At 58.0% G+C, this 17,588-nt stretch overlaps 1 protein-coding gene across 8 annotated transcripts; it reads right to left on the reverse strand.

Annotated features, from left to right (window-relative positions):
• Positions 1–1,101: 1,101 nt before the first annotated feature.
• UBTF (upstream binding transcription factor) lies at positions 1,102–15,231 on the reverse strand. Of its 8 annotated transcripts, none has more exons than XM_074320860.1 (21): positions 15,093–15,231; positions 12,038–12,162; positions 10,367–10,542; positions 9,730–9,813; positions 9,480–9,635; positions 7,094–7,158; positions 6,693–6,813; positions 6,226–6,336; positions 5,759–5,892; positions 5,481–5,622; positions 5,157–5,198; positions 4,934–5,047; positions 4,692–4,847; positions 4,162–4,317; positions 3,950–4,060; positions 3,449–3,537; positions 3,170–3,359; positions 2,343–2,390; positions 2,170–2,241; positions 1,936–2,079; positions 1,102–1,842 (listed from the first exon to the last, which is right to left on the reverse strand). In XM_074320860.1, the coding sequence occupies exons 2-21, from the start codon at positions 12,093–12,095 to the stop codon at positions 1,717–1,719; spliced, it is 2,295 nt and encodes a 764-aa protein (XP_074176961.1). In that variant the 5' UTR covers positions 12,096–12,162; positions 15,093–15,231; the 3' UTR covers positions 1,102–1,716. The 8 variants fall into 8 exon arrangements, with proteins under 8 accessions (XP_074176961.1, XP_074176960.1, XP_074176959.1 ...); XM_074320859.1 differs by lacking the exon at positions 15,093–15,231 and adding an exon at positions 14,643–14,877; XM_074320858.1 differs by lacking the exon at positions 15,093–15,231 and adding an exon at positions 13,330–13,468.
• Positions 15,232–17,588: the final 2,357 nt, after the last annotated feature.

Below are 17,588 nucleotides of genomic sequence, written 5' to 3' on the forward strand. Positions count from 1 at the left end.
AGAAATAGAACATATGAACCCTTGTGCCTCATTTCCAGGATCAGGACAAAGGGGAGTGGGAGTGGAGAGTGTCCCTCCCGAGCTCTCCCCACCCCCAGCACCACATCCAAGGCAAAGCAAATTGTCTGCCTTCCTTTGGGAGTGGGACCCACCTTTCCCACGCCACCTCCTAGGTGTAGTTCCCCCTCTTCCCCATCCCTTGGCTTTCATTCAGAGGGCGAAGGTAGAAAAGCACAGAGCCCCAATTAAATAGGTCAATGACATGATTGCAAAAAAAAAAAAAAAATAGTCAAAAACAGAAAAACGGAGACAAGGTGGCTTGGCTTATTGTCTAGGAATCAGGGTACCAAAAATTTGGGGATGGTTGGGAAGGGTGAGAGGGATATCTGCAAAAGCAGCTTTTGCAGACCTCTTCCCCAGTTGTGGGTTTGGGGGGCGGGGTGCAGGAAGGGAGCAGACCTGAGAAATCAAAGGAAATGGAGAAGGGGAGCTAGAGGATATGAGGGAAAGGCAGGAGAGATGGTAAGAGCTTGCAACACATCTCTTGAAGCCCAAGTTCTGAGTCTAGGGTGGTCAGGCAACTCCTCAGGTAAGATGGGGAGGCCTTACCCACCAAATAAAAGCTTTAAGGTTCACCCAGTCTGTCCCACTCCCCACTGTTCTGCTGGATATTGGAGACCAGCAGCAAGTCAGTCACATGGCCCTGGTAGTGGGAAGCCGGTATAGGAAGCATCAGGGTGGCTTCAGTACACTCCCCAAAATTGAATCAGAGGTTAGGCAAAGCAGAGGATGTGGAGAAAGGGGCCACCCCAGCCTGTTCCCACTAGGATCACTGTCTCCCTGGCCCTCACCAAACCTTTTACCAGATTCAGACTGATGTGGGCTCCCCCTTCTTACACACACACACACACACACACACCTTTGCACACATCCACAGGTGCACCCATGCTATGTACAGGGGACAGACACACACACACACACACACACACACACACACACACACACACACACTTTCCCATACATATCAGGTTTTAAAAAAGTCCCAAACCTACCCCTAAACCCTCCCTCTCCCAGAAATGACAACAGAGACGGCAGCCGAGATCGGTAGGAAACGTCTCGTTGACAGCTCAGAGCTTAAAAAAAAATATATACACATATATAAAAAACACTTCTGCCCCCTCCCCCCGTGAGTGGGTCCAGGCAGCTCCTTCCTGCAGGGGGCAGGGGAGAAGGCTATGAGGCAGTGCCTATTTTCTCATAGGCACCCACCCTCCTCTCCCCACCTTCCCTGCCTCCAGTTCCAATGTAGGGGTCCAGGCAACAAGCCCCTCTGGGAAGGGAGGGGTCTTCCCCAAGCTTCCACCCTCCCTTGGGTTGGGATGCAGGTATAGAGGGCCTCACTGAACTCTTTGGGACCCCCCACCCCACTCCCAGGTCCATTGTCCATGCCGGAACCACAAGTGCAGAGGGGTGGGCTGGGCCGGTCCAGTGGTGGCTCAGTCTGATGGTTGCGCTTCCTGGAGGGCCCCCCCCAGGGCTGACGTCTCTGAGGCTGCAGAGTCCTGGTTTGGGCTCCCCCAGCCCCTCCCCCCCACCGTATTTTGTTTAAAAAAAAGAAAGAAAGAAATTGGGGGAGGCTGGGGGCAGGGGACAGAAAAACAAGGGGGAAAAACAAAGGCGGTCAGTGGGGAGGGGAGCCCCAAGTGGGGCCAAGCCTCAGTTGGAGTCAGAGTCCGAGGAGTCCCCTGAGGAGGAAGAGCTGGAGCTGCTGCCCTCGGACTCATTGTCTTCATCCTCATCCTCGTCCTCGTCCTCATCCTCATCCTCATCATCTTCCTCATTCTACAAAGGGCGGGGGGTAAGGAACACGCTGTCATCGGGTGGCTGTTCTGGCAGGGCCTTACCCTTCCCTCCCACCACGCCAGTCTGCCCCACCTCATCCCCGTCCTCGCTCTCATCCTCGCTGCTGGACTCCGAGGAGTCCCCACCGTCCTCAGAGGAGTCACCATTCTCATCATCTTCTTCCTCTTCATCTTCATCCTCGTCATCCTCATCTTCATCATCATCTTCCTCAGACTCCTGGGAGGGATGGAGTATATCAGTGGTTTCTGCCGTGCCACTCCAGGCACCACAGATGCCCCTCCCACCCGTCTGGTAGGTACTCCTTACCGACTTGGACTGCAGGGTAGTCCGGCTGGACTTGGGGTTTGGGCCTCGCAGCTTAGTCATGCTCTTTCGTTTCTGTAGGAGGATGGAAACGCAGATAAACGTAGTAGCCATGAGTTCCAAACAGCTCCCTCCCAATCACCCCCTAACCCGTGCCACCTTGCTCCCAGACTCACATTGGAGATGTATTCTTTATATGCTGCGCGGTCCTGGGGAGACAGACTCTGGGGGAGACAGAGGAGGTGAGGGTTGGAACACTGCCCAAACTACTGCTGACCAAGCATGTTGATCAAGTGCCAGACAGTGGGCCAAGCATATACCCCCAAATTTACCCTTCCCGGCCTCCCCATACCTTGGGTCTCTACAGAGAACGTCTGGGATCCGAGAACCCAACTCCAGTATTTCTGCTAAGGATGCCTGGAATCCTTTTCTAGCCAACCTGTCCTGAGACTGTTGGTTCATGTCTCTCCTGTTCTACTCAAATGGAGGCTGCAGCATCAGTGCCTTCAACTCAGAGGAGCCCCCCCTCCATGATGACCCCTCTATAGCCTGGCATCATCAATCCCACCCCAACATCAAGCCTGGAGCCACTGACGAGGCAGTCTGGGGCTCACCAAACTTCTGGAACACTTAAATCCTGCTATTTCCCTGGCTCCTTGGCTAACCTGCCTGGGTAACTAGGGAGGGCATAAGTAACTCTCTCCACGTTACAGATCTGATTGCTCAACCAAGACACAAAGGGGGAGCTCAGAGGCGGGGGACCAAGCTAGAGTCTAGGAGAGGTCCCCTGGTCCCAGCTGGGAGAAAAAGGCAGTTTGATTTGGACTTTTCTACTTAGTAGCTATGTGACCTGGGGTAAGTTACTTAACCTCTCTGAGCCTTGGTTTCCTTATCTTTGATAGTAATCATTACCCTGTAAGACTGCTGTGGCACTGAATGAAATCATGAGTGCAGACTAGCCAGCATGATGTCTCCCTTTTCCAAAGGTCCCCTGCCCTCTCACCTTGACCCAGAGGTCTAGGTGCACTTTGTACTGCTTCTGCTGCTCCTCGGCCAGCTTTTTGTAGTGCTCCTTCTGGCTCTGGGAGATGCGCTGCCAGCGGCTGCCAATCTCTACCATGCGCTCCTTCAGTGGCAGGTGATTCAGCTCCCCATTGGACAGCAGCTCCTGGGAGAACTTCTGGTAACCGTTCCTGGGAAGTGGGGGTGGTGCCGGGAGGGTCAGGAGCAAGCCTGACCAAGCCCTGACCCTCCCCAAGTCGAGGGTGGGCTCCAAACTTACATGGGAGGCTTCTTGGGCTCTCCCTGGAACTTCATCTTCTTGGATGAGTTTGCAGCAGCTGGGGGTGCCCGCATCTCACTCAGCTCTCTCTGTGGAGGAACCCAGAAAGGTTATAGTCATCCTATGCCCAACATATTCCTACCGCCTGCCCCATGCCATCAGTGGCCTCTGCTGGCTCTCCTATATGTGCCAGGAAGAAGAAACTGAGGCACAGCCAGGGAACTACTTAACTCACACCTGAGTCAGGCACTGTAGTGTGAAAGTGCTGTCATAATTGCACTCATGTGACTCACGTCATCACATCCATTTTACTGATGCATCGCTGAAGCTCAGAGAAGGAAGAGACCTGTTCTGGGCCCCACAACCAAGGCTAGGACTTCAGGCTCCAAGCCCCATGAAGGGAAGCTGCACACCCAAAAGGGGGCTCCCAAGGTTTAAGCGGAGGGAGGTGACCCCAGTTCCATCCCACCCCACTGCACTAACCAGCAGCCCTCTTCCTACCTCATATCGCTTTTGGTCTTCAGCTGCCTTCTTAATCCACATAAGTTTCTCCTTCTTCTCCATGTTATTCCAGGTCATCTCCATGGCTTTCAATGCCTTCACCCGGTCATTCTGGGGACAGACAGGGAGTCAGCTGTGGGAGGAGTCACCTGGCACTGGAGGAGGCCTGCGTGCACAGGCTGCAGAACAACCCCTTTCCCACTCTTTGCTACCTTAAAACGGGCCAGGTAGTCACCAATGACGCTCTGTTGCCAGATTTCCTCCGCTCTCTTTGGCGACTCAGGCAGCTTGCCCCGTTCCTCGCGCTCAGCGCCTGGTTTCCTCTCGGACTGTGCCTTCAGCGCCGCCTCACGGGCCTTGTACTTGGCCTGCATAAAGCATGGCATGAAGCATCAGTCTTCTGGCCACCCCCAGGGGGCGCGCGTTCCCCATCCAGCAGTTGAAGGCTACCCCCCCCCCCCCCACCCAGCACCGCCACCGCCAAGGGTGGGACAAGCAGAGGCGTGGGCTGGTGCAGATGTCCCCAGCCTGAGGCTCAGCCCCGCCCACCAGCGCAGCTCCCCAGAGAGCCAACAGCCCTCAGCTGACAGCTTCCCGCCTTCCGGCTTGCTGGGCTCCCAGCCCCACCATCTGAGGGCAGGCACACGTGTGGCTCACACAGGGCAGGGGTGAGGAAGTACAGCCAGGCCCTAGGGGAGAAGCAGCCCACATTCAGCAGCCCCTCTGGTCTGGTCAGCCTGACCTTCTTCTTCTCTGATAAGTCGTTCCACATGCGGGCCAGCAGGCGGGTCAGCTCGCTCTCTGAGAGCTCTGGCCGTTCTTCTTGCAGCTGCCGCCGCTTCTCCTCAGAGAAGATGAACATGGCCGACACAGGTCTTTTGGGCTTCTCTGAGCCGCCCTGTAGATGTGCAAAGAGGGTCCACCGGGTGATGACGAGAGCCCGCCTTTCCCACCCCCACCTGCAAAGTGGTGCCCCCTGCCCACCTTGCCCCCTTCCTGCGAGGGCTTCTTGGAGGCTGGGCTGGTGGCTTGCTTCTTGTTGATGTTCAACATCTTCTCCTCCCCCAAGACCCGCTGCTGCTCCTCCTCAGGCAGGCTCTGGTCCAGGGAGAAGAGGTGCCTAGTTCACTCTCTGCTCCCAAGTTGTCCTGAGGGCCTTGCCCACCAATCCCCAGGCCTCTCTCTGCCCACTGCCTCACCCACTTACCTCTAGAAAACGGAGCAGTTCTACCTCATAGTCTTTCTTTTTCTGGGAAAGAAAAGGGGAGTCAGGGTCAGTCTGGGGGCAGGCTCACTGGAGACTCCAGTGCTGGGGATAGGAGCCCTCAGCAAGCCATCCAGAGCCTGGATAGGGCCTCGTCTCCTTCCATAAATGGTAAGCATGAGGCCTGACACTGTTGATCTACCCAGATGCTCAATCCAGCACAATACCAAGTATGAAATGTGCCCAAGGGGCCAGACCTCATTTTTCAAACCCCCAAGGGTCTCCAGGAGCTAGCCCTCTCCAGGGGTGGTCCCCACCACAGCTCACCTGGTCGCACTTCTTGTGGTAGGCATCCTTCTCCTTCTGGGAGAGCAGCTTCCACTGCTGGCTGCATAGCACCATGCGCTCTGTGCTGGGCACATCCTTCATGTTGGCCATCAGCTCTGCGCAGTACAGCGAGTAGCTGTTCCTATCAGAACCATACCAAGGGAGGAGCATCCCCGTGAGCAACAGGGTGACCCAGGGCAGCAGGCCTCCTCATTTCCGGAACCTGAACCTAGCTGCCCACTTGCCCACTCACCCACCCACCCCAGGGCAGTGCTCACGGAGGTGGCTTGGTGGGTCGCCCATCAAACTTGTCCTTGAGCTGGCGTTCGGCCTTGGTGAGGGTGGACTTGGTGATACCCTCCTCACTGATGTTCAGCTCGGGGTGCTTCTGGATATAGTCACGCATAATCTCCTGCAGAGTGAGGTGGGGGGGATGGAGGGCAACGGGGTGTGGGGTTAGCCGGGGCTGGGGAGGGGGGAGAGCCGCTGGGGAGGGGAGGCAGGGAGCAAAGCTGGGGGGTGGCCGTGTGTCTGCTGTGTCACACGAGAAGTGATGCCCTGCCCTGCCCTAGCCTGAGATCTCATGGTGGGGTGGAGAAGGTAGGGGCAGAGGTAAGGGGCCTAGAAGGCCCCTCCCTCAATGGAGGGATGGGGAGTGACTGCCTCCTGCGGAGTGCGGAGGCCAGAGTCAGAGGGCAGAGGCTCGTGAAGAGCCGGATGGGGAGGAGCGCAGCGGAAGCCTAACCTCGTACTCCTTCCGCTGCTCCAGGGCCTTATGAATCCATTTCAGCCTCTTTTTGTCCGAGAGCTGAGACCACTGCTTCCCCAGGGAGTCCTTCACCTCCTTCGTAGTGGCCTGCAAACCAAAAGCCGTCAGACACACACAGGCAGCCAGGGGCACGGGGAAGGGAGGGGGGTGGGGGGCACAGAGGCCCCGCCCCCTCAGGCCACAGGAGGTCACAGGAGTGTCCCCCACAGGCCAGGAGGGGAAAGCGGAGAGGCGGGGATCCCGCCTGGGTGCAAGGGGACAGGCTCACCCACACACGCACACACACACTCGCACGCCAGCTGGCCCAGGCCCTGTCCATGCAGCCCACCCCTGGGGAGGGGCCTCCTCTCCTGCTCCCCTGCACCCTGCCCAGCCGAACAGGCGCGGCTCCCCCCTTGCCACCACCTGTGCCCTCTGCCCCCACCCCTTGGCCGGACACTCACATCTGGCCGCACTTTGAGATACACCTTCTTCTCGTGGGTGTACCACAGCTGCTGGGGGGTTTTGGGCTTCTCAGGGATGTCCGACTTCTTGGCATTCTGGATTAGGTCAGGGTGATCCTCTCTAGCCAGGGTATGGGGAGTAACAATCAGTGGGTGAAGGGAGCTCCTGCCAGGGCAGACCAAGCTAGCTGCCCCACCCACCAAGGCTCCTAGGCCTCTCTATTGGGGACTTGTGGGACAGCAGCTGCCTGTTCTGCCTTTGAGCACGACCCACTAGGGTCTACATGTGACTCATCCATCTTCCATGCCTCATGGCTGGAAAGCTCAAGGCTCTGGTCAGTGTTACCCTATCCTGTCATACCCAGCGCCCTGTGGCCCTCCTGTGGGCTCCACTGCCTTACCTGAATCGGGCCAGGTTTCTCTCGAACTCCTGTTTCTCCCTCTGGAAGTCCTGAATATATTTCATCTGGGGGGAGGAGGGGACGGGGTCATCCACAACCCAAGGCCTAAGCTACAAAAGCCACCGAGCCCTCCTTGCTAGCTATTTTGCCTCCCAGTTGGTGAGGTGGACGAATGGAGGATGGCATGAGCAGGCAGGGGATGCTGGTCTGCCTTCCAGTGGGTTGGGGGTGGACACAACCTACATCCTATTCCCTCCTTTTAAGAGAGTGAGAGTCCCAGAGAGGGAACATGGCACTACCCAGTCACACAGTAAGCAGTGACAGGGCTGGGACTCCCCCCAAATCTACCCCTCCACCTTTCCCCAATATCTCAGAACTCCTATAAGAAGAAGTCAGGAGAAGGTGTAGGCCTTGCCTCTGCCGCTCCCTCTTCCCATGTCTGTGGCAGCTGATATTGGTCTGCCCCCTCAGAGGTAACCCACAGGGCCAGGGGCAGGCTGAGTCCTGATTCCGAAGCACAAGGGCAGAGCATGTTGAAGGGAATCCAGAATGAATTCTTGCAACACAAATCACATCCTAAAAGATGACTCCTACATTTGGATATTCCCCCCATCCACCACCTCTGGGTACCTGGTCATCCTTCACAATTCTGACACCATCCCCCTTCCCTCTTCAGCCACTGTTTTGCCTCTGCCGCTTGGTTTCCCTGCCTTGCCCTCCACCCCTACCATTGGCCTGGCCCTCCCTTCCCACCATCACCTGACTCCACCCTGCATCTTTCCTACTACCTCTCCACACTCCTCACTCTGCTTCCTTTCCAATCTCTTTCCCTTCCCCATCTACCTCCTGTCCAGGTTCCCACTCAGTGTCCTTTCCCAGATTCGTAAGAGTCAGCACTGGAAGGGGCCAGGGGCTCGTGGTGATCGAACCCAACCCGTCTCTCACAGAAGAGACACCAGGTGTAGGCAGAGGCAGCTACGCTTTTCTAAGGTTCCCGTAGAAACCGGGAACAGAGCCCAGCCTGCTCTGCCCCAATCTCAGTCCTCCTCACACACAATAGCAGCTTTTCAAACTGAAAGGCATCACAAAGATCAGGCTCAGCCTCCACATCTCTGATAAGAGCAGGCCCGGAGAAGTAAAGTGACTTACCGAAGGTCACACACACAGCGATTCAGTGAGAGCCTGGAGAACAGGCCCAAGTCTCATGTCCCCAAGGCAGGCACCCTGTCCATTCTACCACATGGTTTCTCCTGTCCCTCCCTGATCCTCGGACCTTCTGCCTCTTCCTCCCATCCCATGAGTGACTGGGTGTTGCGTGTACAATCAACTCTGCAATATCCCCATCAAAGGGTCAACAACAGCTCCAGCAATTCATGTTCCTGCTCAGCTCAGGCAGCTGTTGCAGATAGCTGCTTTTACCCAGCCATGTTCACAACTTTCCTGAGTCCAGAACCAAGGGCAAGGGCGCCCGCAGCCAGGGTGGACTCGCGACCAGGCAAAAAGCTACTCACAGTGCGGCAGCCAGTGCCACCTCCCGAGAGCTGACTGTGGACAACTCGTTACTCCTGCTGCCCCTCACCACCTCTCCCTGGCTCCATCTTGCGGTCTAGAATCTCTTCTTTGTGTCCATCTCTCTCATGTCCCAGCTTCAAGCTCCTCCAGTGCTTTGCTGCCTATTTCTTCGAGGAACCACTTGACCTCCCTGTGCTTGATTGTGTCCACCCCTGCCTGGGAGGCTGAAGCAACCTCTGCTCAAGGTCAACAGCCTCAGGTAATCTGGGACAGCATGAGGCCATGAGGGACGATGTGTGTCCTTGCACAAACATGTGTGCAAGGGGAAGGAAGCCCATCTAACATACAGATGGAGCAGTGAGAAGAGCAGCATCGGGAACCTGGAGTACTAAACCCAAGTCCTGCTTTAGCATCATTAATTGTGTGACCTGGGGCACGATAACCCTCCTGCATCCCAGTTCCTTGCCCACAAAATTGGGATAATCTGTTCTTCTGGGGTTGCCTTTATGAGGATATCGCAAGTATCAAGTAAGACCATACCGGGGTATGTCAAGAGTAAAAAACTGCTGTGCCGGTCAGTGAGGATGGGTGCATGGGAGCAGAGCCGTATGAAAGAACGCTGTGGAATGGGGCTGATCTGAGCGCCTGCCTCAACCTGGGTTACACCTACAACAGTGCCCAGCCCTGATGGTGTGTGGGCCTGGGAGGGGGAGATCAGGTATGGCTGCCCAACACCCTACTCTGCTTTGTTGACCTGCCCACGTCCCTGATGCCAAGTTCCTCTAAGCCCCACCCCGTCCCTAACAGTTGACCTACACCATACCAGCTGCTCCCAGCCTTTTCCCCTCCCCCACCTTAGCCTCCCTCCCCCCACCTTCTTCTTCTCCGGCAGCTCCTTGTATTTCTTGGACAGAATCTTGGTCAGGTCCAGGTTGCTCATCTCAGGGTGAAGTTTCGCATACTTGGCCCGCTTCTCCATGAAGAAGCGGAAATAAGGGGTCAGGGGCTTCTTTGGGAAGTCCGGGTGTTTCTGGAAGGAGGAACAAGGACACAGTGAAGGTCAGATACCATCCATTCTTTGGACCACTCCTCTCCTACTTCTCGTGCTCCTCTCGGAAACTCACCTTGAGTTTTTTGCCTTTGTAAGGATTTTTAACATGTTCCTGAGCATCGAGGATCAATTCTGTCAACGTACGGAACTTCCTTACCTGGAAGAAGAAAACGGGAGGTGAGAGGAAGGGGAAGTTCAGAAGAGGGGCCACTACCCAGTAGCATACCCCCATTTTCCAACGGGACTCCTCTACTTTCCACTAGACTGAATTTATTAAAAGAAAAGGGGCAGAGGCCAACAGCCACACAACTCAGACAGCCCGACACCCAGACACCGGCCCATGCTTACTGCACGGGACCAGGCAGTCAGTACACACCAAAGGACAGCAACAAGGTGACCAGCTGACCTCGACGTGGTTGTCCATGCCAGTATCTCACTCAATCCCCAGAACAGCTCAGGTGACAGAAGCTCCAAGATGGTAACTATTCAAGGCCACACAGCTAGAAAGTGGCAGAACTGAGAGCTCTAGGCCGGTGCTGTCAACCATGCCACTTCCCAAAATGCAAAAGGGCGACCACATGAGCACTTCACCCAGTCTTTTTCCTTCCTGTTTGTTGACTTCTGTTTCATCTCCCCCATCAGGAAGGTTGAGGCCGTGCTCTGTATAGACGTGTGTTTGTATGTGTCAGGAAGAGGGGAGGACCACTTACCTCGTTAGAAATCTCCACCCATTTGAGTTTGCACATGTCTCCAGAGAAGTCTTTAAATGCTACTTTTTCCCAGTCCATATGTGACTCAGTGGTTTTAAACTTGGAGCTGTCATTGGACGGAAGGTTGTTCTTCATGCATTCTAGCAAAGTCAGCATGTCTTCCTGGGACCAGCGGTCTAGGTAGAAGAAAAGCAATCATGCCTGGCTCATGCGATCCCCTAATCTGTCCTTATGTGCTCAACTCTTCCTTCCCAGAGCATCCCAGTCCCTGGTCACCTCCCATCTCCAAAACATGGCCTAGCCCTAAGGAAAAACTGTGGCCATATGGATTAGAGCAGGAACTCAAGTCCAGACAGCATGACACCTAGAAAGCCAGACCTGAACTCAAGTTCGGCTCATTTCAAAGCTATTATCATTTCTAACATGCCAGGCTGCCATGAGGTTACTATTCATTGTAGGGGAGAACATGAAGCTACTGTGATTTGGGGCCCTGTGGGAAAACAGCTAGCTTATCAGAGAGGGGAGAGAAACAAGGAGACAACATTTCTAAATGTGTTAAGTTCAAGTCCAAATTCTAGGTGGGTATCCTAAGTGTTCAATGACTGAGGGTGGGGTGTGGGCAGTAAGGAGAACCCAAAAAGATGTTTCTCTACAGCACACCTGTAAACTAACATCAGTGACATCACCCCACTCCCTCTTGGCCTCTCAAGGAAGACCAAAGGAGAATTTGGGGCAAGAAAAATGGAGTGGAAATGGTTCTTCCATTTCCATAAAGGGCAGCTGTGAGGCAAGGCAGGCAGGCAAAGGCTTTCAGGGCCCTGTTCCAGGAATAACCTCCAGCATTCTGAGTTGTCTTCTTAGCCCAACTCTCAATGCAAGCAAAAAAGGGGAGTCTGCACCAGCTAATTCCAGCCATTGAAATGCAGCTCCAGTGAGACCTCTCTGGAGGGTGGCTACCCCGGAAGGTGAGCTGGGAGAACAGCTTATTCAAGGCTAGGAGTCAAAAAGGCTCCTCATTTGCATTTACATCTGGTAACCTGGGGCAAGGTTTCTGTAGGGCAGGTGACATAAACCCATAATCCTCTCTCCTCTCAATGTCCCACAGGCATAGCCAGATGCTCAGCTTCATCCTACCCCCTGCCCCCATACACGGTGGATCCATACTGCGGTGGGGGGGGTGTAGGGGGGTAGGGTCTAGTTATGTACATAAATCCCTTGACTTGGAGTCTCAAACCACTAAAATACTCTCTCTCCAACTATCTCACCAAAAACCTTGTTCTCTTAATAACAATTAAAAACCCCTGTAAATCCTTCCCAATCCCTCTCTTCTCCCCCTTCCTCCACATTCCTAGGACATCCTTCCTCCCATTCCAGGACACTGGGGAAGGACAGACTCCTGAATGACTGGGAACCCCAGAGAGAAGACTTGCAGGGGCCTCCTTCTCCCTCTTCCTCTGACGAAGAATGGTGTGTGTGAAAAATACAAGCCCTAATAATTTGGATTTAGCCAAACTTCCAGTGTAAGGGATGCCTGACTTTTATAGACACCCTCCCCCCAATCTCAATTCAGAGAATGCAGACTGGAGAAACCCTTTAGAAGGGGAGTGGGCCTTGCACACAGCCATGTGGGAAAAGAGGATTGAAGCTAGAGGGATGGGGGGGGGCTCCTACCTTGGCCTTTGGGGGCGGCCATTTCCAGGTCTGTGGGGCAGTCGGCTTCTCCGTTCATTCTCCAGCCGTCCAGCCACCTCTTCGGTTGTGCTGGCCGGACAACCCAGGTTCAAAGCCAACTCACCCTTTAGAAGAGATACCACCAGTCTCTACTCATGTGGGCAGAGAGGTGAATATTTTTTATTCCTCCCTCCCCCAGAAGGGGGGGGAACCACAAGTCCCCACTCTTAGAGAGACCCTGCCAGGACCCTAGCTGACTTAATTGAGTGGGTGGGTGTGGGAGTGAGCTCCTCCTCTTCCTCCTAACCCCCTCCCCCAGCCCCTGCAGCCAGGCTCGGCAGCGTGCGCCCTCCCCTGCCCACGGGAGAGACTGCTTCCAGCTCCCGCGTGCAGCTAGCGCCCTCCCTCCGCCCTCCTTCCCCCACCCCGGCAAAAAAAAAAAAAAAAAAAAGAAAAGAAAAAAAAACTCCTCCTTCTCTGTGCGCCCGCCCCGGGGAGGCCCCAGGCCGGAGGGCGGGGGAAGAGGAAGGGCGGGTAAAGGGCGCGCGCGGCCGCGGAAGCGGGCACGCGCCGCAGTCTCCTCCTCTCGCCTCCCCCCCGCTGGTTCCCCCCGCCTCCGCAACCCGGCGGGGACCCGGACGCAGCGCAGCCGCCGCCGGCCCCGGAGCTCAGCGGCCGCACCGCCCCCGGGGACCGGATCCGGATTCCCGCCGCCCCCCCTCTCGGGCTCCCGACGCCGTCCCCGCCCGCTTGGGCGGACGAGCAGCCGGAGAGAAGCGGCCTAGGCTGCCCCCCGCCCCCGAGCCACTCACCCCGGCTAGAGGCGCCGCCGCAGCCCAGCCACCCCGACGCGCACGGAGGAACCCGGCGCAGAGGCGCGACCACGGCGGGAACCGCCGCCTCCTCCCCCGAGCTTGCGGCCCAGCCCCGCCGGCGCCCCCGCCCCGGCCTCCGGGGAGCCGAGCCAAGGAGAGGGCGGGAGGATGGCGGCCCGGAGGCGGGGGCGCAGCGCTCACCGGCCCCGATGCCCCCTCCGGCGGCCGTGGAGAACTACGCCTGCCGGCTCGGAGAAGCGCGGGCTTCTCCGCCCGCGGCCCGGGCTTTGCTCGGGCCTCGCTTCCTGCCCTCCCCTCCCCCGGCTCTCGGCGTCCTCTCCAGTGCCCTGGTTCTCCCTCGCCCAGTTCCCCGTCCGGGGGTCGACCCGGGCCCTTGCCGTGCGTCCACTGCAACCGCGGTTCGCTCCCTGCCTCCTGGCCCCGACCCCGGCGCGCGTCCCAAGCCGCCTGGGTTACCCGATGCAGCGCGGCCTCCGGGCTTCCCGCTCCGGCGGCTCCCTCCCCGGCTCTGAGCGGCGGCGCCCTCCCCCGCTCGGCCGGGCACAGCCGCAGCTCCCTCCCGCGGCGGCAGCGGCTCCTCCTCCGGGCGCGGCGGCGGCGCTGGGGCGGCGGCTGCTGCTGCTGCTGTGGCGGCGGCGGCTGTGGCTGCTGCCTGCTGCTCCTCGCGGCGAAAAGCACAAAGCACAGCGCCCTCCGCCTGCAGGCAGCCCGCCCGCCGCCCGCCCGCCGGCCCCGGCCTCAGCTCGCACACCCCCCGCCGCCGCCGCAGCCTCCGCCGCCGGAGCGGGGAGGAGGAGGGAGAAGGGAGGAGGAGGAGCGGGAGGGGGGGCGGGAGAAGCGGGGCAGCGAGCGCGTCCTTCCCCGTGGAGCGCACACCGACCCCCGGGGAGCGAGCGCCAGCCCGCCCGCCTCGCCGGCTCCGCTCCCTCCCACAGCCTGCCCGGGCGGGCTCCGCGGGGGGCAGCTGGGAGGAGGGGCGGGAGCTGGGGGGACCCGGGCGGCCGAGGCGGAGGGAAGGAAGGAGGGGAGGGGGGTGGTGGTAGTGGTGGTGGTGGCGGTGGCGGCGGCGGCTGCTGCTGCCGCGGGGGAAGGGGGCGCCGGGGCAGGGAGACACGCAGCCGCCCGGATGGCGGCGGGGTCGGAGCCGGGGCGGGCGGGCGCCGAGAGCGACCTCGCCAGACCCGCGGGGGAACTAGCAGGCTCGACCGGCGCGGAAGGGAGGGCGCAAGGCGCGGCCGCAGAGAGCGTACCCGGAGGGCCTCCCGGCGGCCGAGGAGGCTCAGGGGGTACCCATGGCCCTGCTCCGGAGCTTTCCCCTAAGTCCTCCTAGTTCAGATGTGGGCTTCCACGCCAGCTTTCGCCCGCTCCCCTCTCCCGCCTCCCGGAACGGACGGTCCGCGTCCACCCTCGTTCCCGGAGCACGGCCACCGGCTTGAGGCGCACGCACGCGGATCGCGGCGCAAGGTTTCGGCGCCTACCTCGCGCGGTCCCCTTGATACCGAGCAGCACACACACGAAACTTAAAAAAACAAAAAAATTACCCCCACAAAATGCCCTGCCTGCAAATTAAAACAAAACAAAACATCCTTTTGCTCCTTACACCTGGGAAAGGGCGAGGGGGCGACGGGCTCCGGCGGCGGAGCCTCTCGGAGCCGGTTCAATCCAGCCCGGCATGACTCCTCAGGCCTGCCTGGGCGCATGGAGATCGGCGCCGCCGCCACTCGCAGCAACCCTTCTCCCCCGAAATCGCGGCGCCGGGGCTCACTTACCCAGCGTGTGAATGGGAGCGCGGGCTAGGGGTGCGGCGGGCCGAAAAGCCGAGCCGTAGCTCCGCCGCAGCCGACTCCGGGGCAGTGAGTCGCCAGACAAAGCCCGAGATGGCGAAGCGGAGCGACGGCTAATGGCGAGCCCCACGCGCCGCGCTCCGCCCGCCCCGCTCCGCCCGCCCGCCCGCCTCGGCGCAGCGCGGCGCCGCTCCGAGCGCTCGCCCGTCAGAGCCGCCTCGGCGCCGCCGCCTCCCGGGCCACCACGGCCTCTCCTGGCCCCTCCGCCTCCTCGGGGCGGCTCAGCCTCACCCTTTCCCTCCCACCGCGCTCGGGGATGCACGAAAATAAAGAAAAAGAAAAATGCTTTTTCTTTTCTTTCCTTTTTTTTTTTGTTTTGTTGGCAGGGCGGGCATGTTGAGACTTTTGGGTCTTTTGCCCCCAGCTCGCACTCACCTGCGGAGCCGCCGGGAGGGCTGGGGGTGGGGGCTCGCGGGGCTGGAGCCGGCGAGCGCGGGTTGAAAGCTAGCCAAGCTCTGCAGCGCCCGACCCGGGCGTGTACGCCGCCGCCAGTCCCCGCAGAGAAATCGTCCTCCTACCCCCGCCTCCATCGCTCTGCGTTTCTCTTCCAATCAGCCGGTCGCTTGGCGGCTCCTCCATTCTCCGGCCAAGCCCGCTGCCTAGAGTGAGCTCCATTCCATCTGCTCGCCTGGCTCCTCGCTCCCCTGCCGGGGCCGGCGAGGCGACGTGGGGCCGGAGGGGGATTTGCGAGGGAACCTGCCTGATTCCCGCTCCCATTGCTCCCTCCCCGCCGCCTCCTGCTTCTCTCCTGCGTCTTTCCAACTCTCCCTTGTCGCCACTGGTGTGTGTCTGTGTGCGCGTTTTTTTTTTTTTTTTATTGCTCTTTGCTTTTGCAACCCTGAAGCCAAAGCGGAGGGGGGAGAGCAATGGAGGGGGGGGTATTACAAAAAAAAAGAAAGCTCTTAGGTTTGCAACACATTGAAAAACTGGGGGAGCACCCCGCCTGGTCCGATCTCGGTGCCCCGCGAGGGCCTTCCGGGTTTTAGAGCGAGTCTCTCGTCGTTCTCAATGCCCCTCACCTCCGCCGGCTTTAGGATCCGAGGAGTCCGAGCAAAAAGTTCTCCCCCTGGGCCGTAGCAAGGGGTGTCAGGGTGGGAGTTGGGATTTCTCTAGAAGCGGCAGCCATCCCTCGCACCCCGGCTTCGGTAGCTGGGCCGGGGTGGGGGTGGAAAGCAAAATCCCGGTGGGTTTTCGAACCGGGCTTCCCCGGCAAAGTCGGAGCCTGGAGACCGCGCTGCGTGCATCTCCCTCTCGGTCTCTGCCTCCTGTCCCCTGCCAGCTCCCCCTTTAATTTTTTTTTTCCCCCCTCTCCTTTAATCTAATTTCTTCCAACTCCACCTTTGTTGTTAACCGGCGTCACGCCAGGATCAGCCAATCCCCGCCACGTAATCAGCTTGTCAAAAAGCCTTGGCCAGCCCTGGGAAAGCAGGCCGCGGGCGCTGTCCCCCCGCCCCCGCTCCCCGCTTCCCGCTCCCTCCAGCGGCAGGGAGCCGCGAGGGGAACCTGGCACCCGGGCCTCTCTGCCCAGAATCGCAGCGGGGCAGCCTCCGCGTAGGCCTCCCGCGGTCCAGCATCCTGCGGCCCGGGGATTGAAAGGCCTGGGCGGGGACCACGATCCACCCTCCCACTCCCGTCGGCTGTGGTTGTCTGTGTCTTCCCTCCTCAGAGGAAGGTTTATCGGGACACAGGGAGCCAGAAGACTGTCTGAAAAATGCTTCCAACAGGCATGCCTACTGGCTGGGCCACCGCTCCCAGGGTAGCGCCATTGCTCCTGTTCCCAGGCCGCCAGTCAACCTCATCAATACTGCTCCTGACCATATCTCGGCCAGCTAGTTCACCACCCCTTTGGACTCCCCTGGCACACAGCCTTATCCATCCTCACACAACGAAGGGCCTCACTGCTGCTGTAATTCCTCCTGTCTCCTGGGAGACATGAAATTCCTTTCCCAGGACTTCCACAGCCCACATCTGCCACGTTTCACAAACAGGGAGGAAAACCCTGTCAAGATCTGGTGTGTCCGGATTATTTAGTGGGCAGGGCCTGTAGGAGAGGCCGATTTACCGTAATGCTAATGGCGCTGAAGCTTTAGGGCCCCTCATTTGCAGGGCTCATCCAAGGCCCTGTACTTAATTTTGACTCATCACTCGGTACTTTTGTTAGAGACCCCTTCCTCCGCCCGCCCGCGTTTTTTTTTTTTTTTTTTTTTTTTTTGCAGGTTTCAGCCCCAGAAATCCAGCTCTGCCCTTGGAACATACACAGGCTATTTTGTGTGGGATCAAGCCATCTCACAGAGATTGACTTTCTTGTTTTGACTGGGAAATAGCAAAAGATTTGGAGTCAGAAGTCCCAGCTTCCCAACATCTCAGCTTCCCCACCTTGTTAATAGTATGTGAATTTGATCAAATCTGTTAACCTCACTTGATCCCAGTTTCCTTATCTATAAAATTAGAATAGCAATCCTACATTCTCTACTTTCCTCACCAGGGTTGGACAGTCAAGCAAGATGATATATGTAAAACTGTAAAATTCTCGACAATGTCACTTGCCACAATTACAGTGCGAGAAACTTAGACCCCAAGAAAGTTCCAAGTTCTCCACATGCAGATCTGGAGTCCAGGTGTCCTGGCTCCTGGCCCTGAACTTCTTGGCCAGAACAAAGCCTTTCGGTAAAGTGCTTTGGAATAAAACAGGATGAACGTAAATAATAAGAATGATTATTATTGATTTTTCATTCCTTGGGCATCAAAAATCATGGCTGGCACTCTTCCCACTTGGAAACTGATTGGCTTGTTTTACATCCATTGCGTCTCTGGCGAGGTCAGGAGCTTAGGACTTGGGCTCCGGGCCAGAGCATGAGGGAATCTGCCCTT

Source organism: Rhinolophus sinicus, linkage group LG15 (assembly GCF_036562045.2).
Source record: "Rhinolophus sinicus isolate RSC01 linkage group LG15, ASM3656204v1, whole genome shotgun sequence".
Classification (NCBI taxonomy): Eukaryota; Metazoa; Chordata; class Mammalia; order Chiroptera; family Rhinolophidae; genus Rhinolophus; species Rhinolophus sinicus.

What these genes read in the sequence shown, in the direction of transcription:
- UBTF (XM_074320860.1), bottom strand. Translation starts at nt 12,095, where the DNA reads ATGAACGGAGAAGCCGACTGCCCCACAGACCTGGAAATGGCCGCCCCC. An exon ending in GGCCGCCCCCAAAGGCCAAG is followed by an intron (nt 10,543 to 12,037) that starts GTAGGAGCCCCC and finishes TCTTCTACCTAG; the next exon opens with ACCGCTGGTCCCAGGAAGAC. An exon ending in CGACCCACCAAGCCACCTCC is followed by an intron (nt 5,623 to 5,758) that starts GTGAGCACTGCC and finishes TGGTTCTGATAG; the next exon opens with GAACAGCTACTCGCTGTACT.